At 43.7% G+C, this 10904-nt stretch overlaps 1 protein-coding gene across 1 annotated transcript; it reads left to right on the forward strand.

The window, feature by feature from the left end:
- Positions 1–2847: 2847 nt before the first annotated feature.
- ccn2b (cellular communication network factor 2b) lies at positions 2848–9169 on the forward strand. The gene is made up of 5 exons (XM_083899436.1): positions 2848–2987; positions 4463–4679; positions 5540–5791; positions 5908–6164; positions 7185–9169. The coding sequence occupies exons 1-5, from the start codon at positions 2934–2936 to the stop codon at positions 7485–7487; spliced, it is 1083 nt and encodes a 360-aa protein (XP_083755562.1). The 5' UTR covers positions 2848–2933; the 3' UTR covers positions 7488–9169.
- The last annotated feature ends 1735 nt before the right edge of the window (positions 9170–10904 follow it).

Genomic DNA, 10904 nt, shown 5'->3' on the forward strand with positions numbered 1-10904 from the left:
GGGGCTGTGCATGCTCTGCAAGAACAGAGAACTTGGTTCTCTCTCCATCCCATGAAGTATGAAATGTCCTAACCTGTTCTTGTTCCTTTCCACCTCGAGAAAACAAACACTTCTATGTTCTTGCGGAGTATGTGCAGGCCTTTAGTCGGTCAAACAAAATCATCCTCTCTCTCTCGTTCCACTGAAACTGACTGGAACTTTTTGGAGCTCAGAGGTCTCGAACCATTAACAATAACAAAACTGCGTGGTATGTTAATCTGTGTTTAAGACATTTACATAATGACTGCATACGACAAAAACAAAGCACATAGAAGAGAATACTGCAAGTTTCTTGTACGCACCAAACATTCGAAGCGTTTCAAAACCGCCCTTCAAACCTCGTTCTCCACGGTGAGAAAACAAACAAACAAAACAAAAAGATAGAAAGTGAGCGCTGCCATCAGAAAAATGACGCGTGAACGTTCGGCATTCGCGCCGCCGCCTTTGATCGGCCTGCAGTCCGACGTGCGGCGGATCAAACGCAGATGTGATTCCCTGCCACAGTTGCTGCGGCAACGTGGTGCAGATTAAAGGCAGATGAGGCCATTGTTTCGTCTCTGCTCATTTTCAATGGGAAGCGATTGCGGAAAATGCGGAAAATATTAAAAAAAAAAAACTGAAAGGAATCTCTCTCCCATCTCCCTCAAAGCAAACTTGACATAGTTGTTTCGACAAGCTGAACGAGGTTCTTCAAAAACACCGTAAACACTCTCTCACGTTTCTATTTACTGCTGCACTTTCTCTGCCGTTCCCCTCCTTCTTTTTTTCAAACGGTTCATGCTTCTGTTTAATGTCGCTGGAGTCATTCTTCTTTGTCACCTCGAAAATCCTTAACTGTACAGTGTGCGCTCTGGCTGCTATAGAAACTTGGCAGTATTAAGATGGCAGAAGTACAAGCAACTGCTAGTGATGTCACGTGTAAAAATCTTAACTCTGTGTTGAGGTTTTGCAACTGAAAATGAACAGACACCTGCAACGAGGGCACCTCTTATTGGACGACGCCACCTGCTTCTCCTCTAAATTGGAACATCATTTCCAAAACTGACACAAGATTTCACTGAAGAAGACCTGAAAGTAAAGATTGAGACCATTAACTCAACAGTGTTCTCCAGTCCTGGTCCTCAGAACACCTGCCCTGCATGTTTCAGGTGTTGCCCCCTTTGCTCCAACACACCTGATTCAAATGAATGGGTCATTATCAGGCTTCTGCGGAGCCTAATGACGAGCTGATGATTTGAATCAGGTGTTTCTCATATAAAGAGAGTCCTTTTTGTAACCAGCAGTCGCTGCCTGGTGACTATTATATAGTCTTACCCCCTGGTTTGTCCTCGTCCAACATACGGAGCATTTTATCCATTCTTTGTGTCCAGTCTATGAGTATAACCGTTGCTTAAGGTGCATGAACAAAGTGTTGATGATCGAGTATAAACAATTTCTGCCAAAATAGACACCTAAAAGCTACACATTGCATTTTTAAGGCTTGAGAGGTTGGCTTTGGTTAAGGTCCACACATGAATGGCAGTCAGTGCAGTGTCCTTACAAGAATACACTTGCAAACATATGTGTATGTGACATTTTGTCTGGTCCCAACAACTTTGAAGGACTTTTTGAGTGTTAAGAATTGGTTTTAGGGTTAGGGTTACTTTAGGGTTAGGGTTAGAGTAAGGGGCTCGGTAATGCATTATGTCGATGGTGTGTCTTCACTAAGACATAAAAACAAGTTGAGTGTGTGTGTGGGTGTGTGTGTTATTGTATGGGTATCCTTGTGAGGACCACACCACTTGGGATTTTGGCTGGTGCACATGTTTTTATCACCCCTTAAAGTGACTTTTTGATGGTTAAGACCTGGTTTTAGGGTTAGGGTTAGGGTAACATTAGGGTTAGGTTTAGAGTAAGGGGCTTGGTAATGCATTATGTCGATAGTGTGTCTTCACTAAGACATAAAAACAAGTTGAATGTGTGTGTGTGTGTGCTATTGTATGGGTATCCTTGTGAGGACCACACCACTTTTGGGATTTTGGCTGGTGCTCACATTTTTGTCACCCCTTAAAAATGACTTTTTGAGGGTTAAGACCTGGTTTTAGGGTTAGGGTTAGGGTAAAGGCCTAGAGAATTAATTATGTCTATGGTGTGTCTTCACTAAGACTTAAAAACAAGTTGTATGGGTACCTTTATGAGGACCACACCACTTTTGGGAAAAGTGAGGACATTTTGGCGAAACCATCGAAAAGTGACTTTTCGATGGTTAAGACCTGGTTTTAGGGTAAGGGTTAGGATAAGGCATTTAGTTTAGTGATGGTTAAGGTGAGGGTAATGTCTCTGCTCTGCAGTCAGTCAGTGTTTGGCTCACACCACCTGCTAATTTTCCACCATCATTACCCCCGCTGTGTGTTTCTCAGATTCTGCGAAACATTCAGACTCTCACACACACACACACTGTCCTGTGTTGAGCTGGTGTTGCTCGTGCCTTTGATGCAGCCACTGACACACAACACACAACACACACTGCAAACTGGAAAACTGGCAAATGAAGACTCCAAAATGACCAGACGAGAGCTGCTGTCAGTTACCTCAAAGTCAACACCCTTTGTCCCTTTGGCAAGTTTGTCCACTCGGTGAAGTGATGTTGTGACGGAGGAGGAGGAGGAGGAGGAGGAGGCTGCCTCTGTGAGAGGTCCGTTTGATTTGGAATATTTTCACCTCACATAGCAGAGCGGTGGCATGGCTCTCGTTTCTCCGGCTACACCCACTGGGCTGGTATTTAAGCCGCTCTCTCCTCCCAGGTCTTCATCAGTTTACTGCAGAGGGGAAACACAAAGAGTGAGCCTCAAAAAAAAAAAACCCTTTAGGAACCGACAACTACTGAGTGAAGCGTCGTCGCCCTGCAGAGCAACATGTCTGTGGAAACTTCAGCCACGTTCTTCTTTCTCCTGTTTGTTATCTCATCGGTGAGTTTGTGATACTCAGAAGATGTCGTGATGCTTTGTTTGAGGAAAAGTTGGAATAGAATATGTTTTGAATCAGAGTGGAGTTCTCTCACTGAGGCTGGGGTAGAATATGTCAGGATCTACTGCTGGTAAACAAACTGGTGAACATGCTGTCCCCTTTTTTTGTTGAGCTGATGCTTATCACAGGGAGAGAGGCAAAACATGGCCTGTGTGAGCACAGACTGGTGTCGCCATCTTGTGGCAGTCTGTGTAATCTTTACCCGGGACCAAAACAAAGTGCTCTCTGCTGGAAATTGTACTTCCACTTGTATACATCATAATGTTTGGGTATATTATTTTTTCAGTGCTGCAGCCGTGGAAATTACCTGTATGCAGAGTATTTCCAGTGGAACATTCAAAAGGGGCATATGCTCTCTATTGGAACTGCCCTGTGATTGGTCAAAGCTTCCTAGCATGCTACAGATTTAGTTATGAGGCTGTAAACAAAGTGTTTTTTCACTTGATCTTGAAAGGTTATAAGGTTATGTAATGCCCTTTAACAACCTCTACCCTATGCACATACGTATTTCTGGTGTCGTCACTTTAGCTTTCGATGTGCTGTTCGCGTTTCTTTGAAGTGGAGAATGGGTTCAGCAGAGGGTTTTAGAGCCAAACTGTGTGTGTCTGTGAAACCATTTGCCATACAATGGTCAGTTACAGTTACAGTCAAGACCGAACTGTGGTCTCTGAAAATCTAAGTGAGACGCCATCTGAGGCACCGCAGTGTTATGTCACTGTCCTTTGTCACATGTTGGTGTGGTGGTGTGGAGACATCAGGGTCTCCTTCAAAGGTCCTTCTCTTACTCAGCAGCTACTTTGGCCAAGTCCTTGTTAAACCTTAAAGCCCTGGACTGAACCCTCATGGACTTTGAACATGTCAGGAGCTTTGTGTCTGAGTGCAAGTATCTGCAAGAGCTCAGAATAATTTGAAAAAGGAAAGGGAGACAGTTCATGCTATATATAATTTTACTTTAATTTCACTTAAAGTCACTTAATTTGGCAAGTTTGGGACTTTTCATTCTTTACCTTCTTTTCAAGACGTCTATATTTTTAACACATCTTAGCTGCAGATCCTTGTTTTTCTTTTCCTTTTGTTTGTTGAGACTTTTTTGAGAGGGGTACTGAGGCTAACATTTCAGTTTCCAACACACAGCTGCAGTTTGAGTCTGCTACGAGATGCATTATTGGTGGGTAGAAAGGGACAAAAACACCAAAACATAACGGGTGCGTCTATAACTGGTTTCTTACATATAGCCCTTTTACAGAGTGCTATTTAAAAATGTACATATCCGTTGTCCTCAGTAACCTAGCATGAATGTGGCTCACAGTTTGTGGACATTGGAACCGGGCCATCCCAGTGGAAAAAGTGAAACCGACATGTTTGTGCTATGCCTATTCTGTGTGATCTTAACGTATGTGTTTGTTTGATGTTGCAGACAGTGGCGCACGACTGCTCCCAGTCCTGCGCCTGCCCCTCAGAACCTCAACGCTGCCCGTTGGGGACCAGTCTGGTCCTGGACGGCTGTGGCTGCTGTAAAGTGTGCGCCAAGCAGCTCGGGGAGCCCTGCACCCTGCTGGAGCCCTGCGACCATCACAAGGAGCTGTACTGCGACTACGCTCTGCTGGGCGACGCTGAGACTGGCATCTGCATGGGTAATACCTTCATCCTAAAACATAAAATTCATGAAATTGGTACACATGCAGTCAGATTATCAAGAGACACGAGACAAGGGGTGAATTCCAATTCCTTGCTTAACCCTCAATCTCAAAAATTGCTGTCCCAATTCTCAGAAAAATTAAGGCTGTATCGCCCTCAATATTGAGATTTTCAGAGACCACCCTCCCCTGGGGAGCAAGGGCTACCCTTAAAGCATTGCTTGTTTTGATATAACAAAGATGGCGTTGAAAGCAGCGAAACGAGTATGCTACAAATTAAGTATTTTCTTTGTTATTATTCTGCCCCCCACAGTCTGAAGACGTATCTGCATTTAAGGGGTGTCCCATTTCTAAGTGACAAAATAACCCTCGATACTTGGTTTTGAGGGCCAGTTAAGATTAAGGGTTGAGCTTGAGGGTTAAGATTGAGGGTTAAGATAGGAATTGGAATTGGTCCAAGGTCTATAAATCCAATTTCACCACCACCAGGAAATCACAAGTGCTGCAAATATGGTGTTTGGTTTCAGGGTGGTGTTTTGTTAGCGTGTGCAGGAGAATGTTTGACAAACGTCATCAGCAGGATGACGCCCGTTTCATATCCCCGTGCAAGAGTTGTACATTCGTGTAGATCACGCACGGCTCTGGGTGTTTTCAGCCCAGTGCAAACAGCTTTTGGCTGTTCACAGCCTGTGAGTCTGGCATCGCTGCCAGAGAAATACCCCACGATGACGCCACAGAAACAGCGGTGGCGCTCGACTGACCAGTGGTGTAACCCGATCGCTGACTGACTCACTCTCACAGGGTGAATCGAAAATGACTAACAGTGCTGCACACTTTGGCTTTGTGTCCGTCTCCAGCTCAGGAAGGCCAAACGTGTGACCTGGGCGGCGTCATCTACCGCAGTGGGGAGTCCTTCCAGCCCAGCTGTAAACATCAGTGTGTGTGTATCAATGGAGAGATTGGATGCGTGCCCATGTGTGCCAGTGACGTCCGGCTGCCCTCCCCCGACTGCCCGTACCCACGCCGCATTCAGATCCCAGGGAAGTGCTGCGAGGAGTGGGTGTGTGACCAGACGCCTCAGGACCACCTCTACCAGTCCGTGGTTGCCGGTCAGTGTTACCTCTGTCACACAGAACTTGATATCAGATATGTCAAAAGCGTTTTTGATAGCTCAGATTTCAGGAGTATGCTATTAACCGTCTCATCTCTCGCAAAACCTTTGCAGGGGCGTCTCAGATTCACCCTTTGCCCTCGTCGCGTCCCGTCTCGGCCTCCAGACAAGCCTTCCCTCACGAGCCGCCGGCCGAGAGTCCCCGAGATAACTGCATCGTCCAGACCACCGAGTGGAGCGAGTGCTCGGCCACCTGCGGCATGGCCGTCTCGTCTCGCATTACCAACGACAACCAGGCCTGCCAGCTGGAGAGGCAGACCAGGATCTGCATGATCCGACCCTGCAACAACCAACTGGAGAAAGAAATCAAGGTCAGATTCCAGAGCAGAACTATTATTCCACTGCAAGTGTTATTGTGAAAGACCAGCCCTGGTTCAGAGGAAGGGTTGGGGCAGTGTCCAGGTCCTGGATGCCCTGCATGTTTTAGATGTTTCCCTGCGCCAACACACCTGATTCAAATGGTCATCAAGCTCTGCAGAAGCCTGATAACGATGCATTCATTTGAACCAGGTGTGTTGGAGCAATGGATACTGGTTTATAGGATGGGTAGGAATGAAGGTGGAGGAGATCGTGGAGGTTGGTGAGGATGTTTCCCTACATGGAAGACGTTAGAAGAAGCTTTTGTTGTAGCAGAATTAGCTGCATTTGAGTGTTGTGGATCAGGAAGTCCATTAGCAAGAAGCTCTGCACCTCAATTCCTGCTTCTTCCAGTCAATGTGCTGAAAAGTTCTCAAAATTGCCCATGGATTGGTTTGTGTAAGGTCTTACAGACATTACAGAAACCTTTCATTGACATACCGAGATGAGACGGTTCACTTAAGTACAGTTCTGCAGGGTCAAATGTAATTTTGGATGTATGTAGGAATGGCTGAATACGAGGAAGCCATAGAATGCAAGGACAATAAGTGAAGGGAACGATGGGGGCATGGCATGGAAAGTTTTGATGCATTCGTCTGCAAAGAAATATAACATACCATTACATTGAACCTTGAATTCAAAAACCGGTGATTTTTGGATGTGCCCAGTACCTAAATACAAGCTTGTGGGTCACACGGTATGTTCAGTCTTTGAAAAAAATCTATCTTTAGTACAGTTTGACCACAAGTCCACAGAGGTTTGCCTCATGTAAATGTTATCGTCCGCTAGTTTCTGCAACGGTCATGCGTACACGCTCCATGTAGTATATGGATCTGAAAGGGAAACAGAATGTGCGGTCAGGGAACACCTCAATTTTAGTTTGACTGGAACTACAGGCATGTACAACTCTTTGTGGACTGGCTGCAATGACGATCCCGATTTAAAATTCAACGATGTTTGCCTGTGTCTCACAGAGGGGCAGGAGATGCATCCGGACCCCGAAGGCCCAGCGAGTGATGCGCTTCGAGCTCTCGGGCTGCTCCAGCGCCCGGCTGTACAGACCAAAGTTCTGCGGCGTCTGCACGGACAACCGCTGCTGCACGCCGCACGCCACCATCACGGCCGAGGTGGAGTTCCGCTGCCCGGAGGGCGATTTCTTCACCAAGAAGATGATGTTCATCAAGTCGTGCTCCTGCCACTACGACTGTCCGCAAGAGAACGACATCTTCCTGGCGTCCAACGTTCGCAGGATGATCGGGGACTACGCCAACATGTGACGGGGAGTGCGGCGCGAGCGCACACTTTGACACTTTGACATCAGGAAAGCGCCCCATCCTCTTAAATGTGCACACTCCTCACTGTAGTTTTCCAGCATTTCCTAACTGAATTTATTTGTTTTTTTATATATATATAAAGAAAAGTGATCAGACGTAGACGTTTCTCTGAACCACTGAGAGGGGATTCAACTTGAAGATGGACTTTTTGAAAAACGAAGCCATGTTTGATTTTTGTAGGGTATCGACAATGTCCACACAATGTCACAGGCACAGAACCGTCCTTGCTTCTGCTCTAACCATAATCCTGCCAAGTTAAGCGACGAGGAAGAACAGGAAATAGGGGTATTTCACTTTCTTCGGTATAGTTTTTGTGGAATTTAAGACGCAGACTGATGACAAACTGACCCTAGGGCAGCTCTTGCTGATGCACCCTGGTACTCAGGGTATCACCGCTTTCAGAGCCCGAAAACGATAATTTCCCCCGCGCTCAATGACAACAGACCTGGATACGGTGTCGCTGTGTGTTGTATGTTGACTATGTGGACGTGGCTGCAGTTATAGTTTCTCACAAACCAATGAGCCAAGAGTCTGTTTTTTAGAGATATTTTTTATTCTTTCAAGGGTTTTGTATTTTAAGGTTCTTTTTTTTGACCCTTAAAATGACCAGCACTGACCGTTATTTATGTTGAAACGCTAAGGTTGTGTAGTTGTTGTGTAGGAACACATAGAATAACAATATTTCCTTAGTTATTGATAATTAATTAAGCGTAACAGCAGCTGTTTTGCACTCAGCGGATAGCATGACGTTAGCAGACGTTGAATGACGTTGTTATAAATGTGTTTTTAAAAGACCAAATTATTAATAAAAAATAAAGACAATTACAGATTATATATACATGTAATGTATATGTACTGTATGTACTTTTGATTTTATTTTTTATAACAAATGTGCCCTTACTTTCAACTACGGAAGAGGATAAGGACCAAATGATTTTTTTTTCTATGACAAAACTTCTGACGTCCAAAAAATTCGGACTTTTTAATGTTTAATCTCAGAATTCTGAAGCTTTTTTTTTGGCCCCAATCCTCTTCCGTATTAAAACAAACACGACCAAGTTTGGTCTGTGCTTCAGAAAGTGTATCCATGACTGCACAGGTTGACACAACCTTGTTATAAATTAATAATAATTGTATAAATTCCAGCCCAAACATGACAGACCGGGGGGAGAGATCAGATTTCCCGGCAGCCACAGAAACTGCCCACTCTCAACATGTGGGAAACAAATCGACTTTGTGAAGTAACGACAGTTATTCCTGAACATAATGACTGTACGGTTTGACGGCCGTGTTTGTATTTTAACACGATATCGTACATTTAGTCTGTCTTTGGTCTATTATGACGTTGGTATGCAGAGGCTGGAGGTTTCTATGCAGTAGTTTTCCATTGACGCCATGGTCTAAAGACCATGATGAGGGGAAAAAACATGTAACATGACTAAAATGACTGTTATCATTTACTGTGTATTTAAAAAAAAGAAACAAAGGACGGACTAATTTAGCATTTGCTAAATGTATCGTGTAAATATTGTAAGACTGTGTACAGTTTTGTACTGTTATTATTTATGCACCTCTGTAACTGATATTGTAGCCCGAGTTATTGTCTGTTGCACTTTTGCCTCTTTTCAATAAACACAAAGTATATTTTTTTATATATATATATATGTAAAAAAAACAACAACACCCTGCGTACGTTGGTCTCGTCCCTGTTGCTGGAAATAGAAAATGCAGAGTTGCCAGCCTTCTAAAAACAGCAGCTGTGGATGTTTTTTTTTTTTCGATGAAACAGCAGCAGTCTCTCACGCGTTGTTACGTAAAAAGAGCAGCCGGGAATAGAATAGAATAGAGAGAATGGAGAGATGAAGGCAAGCCATACAGAGAGCAGGCTCCACTCTGTCTGTTCAAACACACCAATAACAACACCAGTGTGACTGAGTAATTGTTTTAATCCAAGTGGATGAAGTGGCCCATGTTAAGGTGTGGTTCCAAATAAGACCACATTGGCAGGATGAGTAATGTTACACATAAGACGTGTAATTCCAAGGGAATTTACTTATATTTCAACACGAAGTTGGTAATGTTTTATTTCAAATTTTATTATAATTTCATTATAGTCACGGAGAGCATGTCTGCACTTCCTGGAAGTAAACCCTTGAGCCAGCGTTGCTCTTTTATTCATCCACAAACCATGGGGGAATTTGTACATTCTGTACTTTTATTCTTTATTTGTGTCCTTGTTTCATACGTTTCATATCAACATTTCGATATTGAAATTTCTCACCGTGACTGAGAGGAAAAAGACATATCGTGAGACACGTGCCGAGCACAAGACTATAGTTCGAGGACATTCTCTTGGATAAGAGTTGACTTTATTGATCCCACATGGAGGAAATTCACTGGTTATAGTGGAGAATAATGGATAATAATAATAATATAAGAAAAAAAAGGGCATTCTGGTGTATCTGCATGGACAGGATGTTGACAGGAAAACCCCAAATTTTCTTCATCCTAACCTTTTTATACCCGAATCTAACTACAATCATAGCGAGGAAAGACCAAAAATGCCATAAGCAGTTAAATCAACCATCATGTTGATGTGCATGTCTGTAGATATGTGTATGTTGTGGGCAAAATGCAGTTTATGCAGAAATAAAACGCAACAAAATAGTAAAAAAAGGGTATAAAAAGTAACTATAAATGAAGGACAAGAGAAAAAGGACATAACGAAACCAAAGCAGAGCAGAACAGATCTTAGCTTACCAACAGAGAGAGTCTGAGGAGCACATGTGAAACTCATAAGACAGGTGAAACACATCAGACAATCACAGACCAGGGGAAAAAAGGGACACAGACAGGAAGTAAACGTGGCGAGACCCATTTGGAAGAGACTACAAAATAAAACTCGGGAATTGACAAGACACGAGGAAAACAGATCTATAAAAATCAGAGCTGAGTACAAAGAACAATCAGCAGTCCATGAGAATATAGACCTGTGGTCCTCAACTTCATGCTGTTTAAAGTACATATCTTGACCTTGACGTGATTTGAACACGCAGCCTTCTGATCTGGAGTCAGACGCGCTACCATTGCGCCACAAGGTCCTTGTAAGACATGTTCTGGTCACTGGTTCTCAACGATTTGCATAATTCAAAACAATTGTGGTCAGGAAAGCTTCTCGAGATTGACCCTCTGTTGATAGTTGACCAAAGGTTACTCAAGAGTCAGAATTATTCAACGTTAGGTCAACGTATATGTTTAAGTACACTGTGAGAGGTATCAGCTACATGTAAGACTACTGAGGACTCGTGTTTGAAGTATGAGATGTATAATATGTTAAGATAACATAGGACTTACGTGACC

The sequence above is a fragment of the Microchirus variegatus genome, assembly GCF_963457635.1.
Source record: "Microchirus variegatus genome assembly, chromosome: 13".
Lineage (NCBI taxonomy): Eukaryota > Metazoa > Chordata > Actinopteri > Pleuronectiformes > Soleidae > Microchirus > Microchirus variegatus.

What these genes read in the sequence shown, in the direction of transcription:
- ccn2b (XM_083899436.1), top strand. Translation starts at nt 2,934, where the DNA reads ATGTCTGTGGAAACTTCAGCCACGTTCTTCTTTCTCCTGTTTGTTATC. An exon ending in TCCTGTTTGTTATCTCATCG is followed by an intron (nt 2,988 to 4,462) that starts GTGAGTTTGTGA and finishes TTGATGTTGCAG; the next exon opens with ACAGTGGCGCACGACTGCTC. An exon ending in TGAGACTGGCATCTGCATGG is followed by an intron (nt 4,680 to 5,539) that starts GTAATACCTTCA and finishes GTCCGTCTCCAG; the next exon opens with CTCAGGAAGGCCAAACGTGT.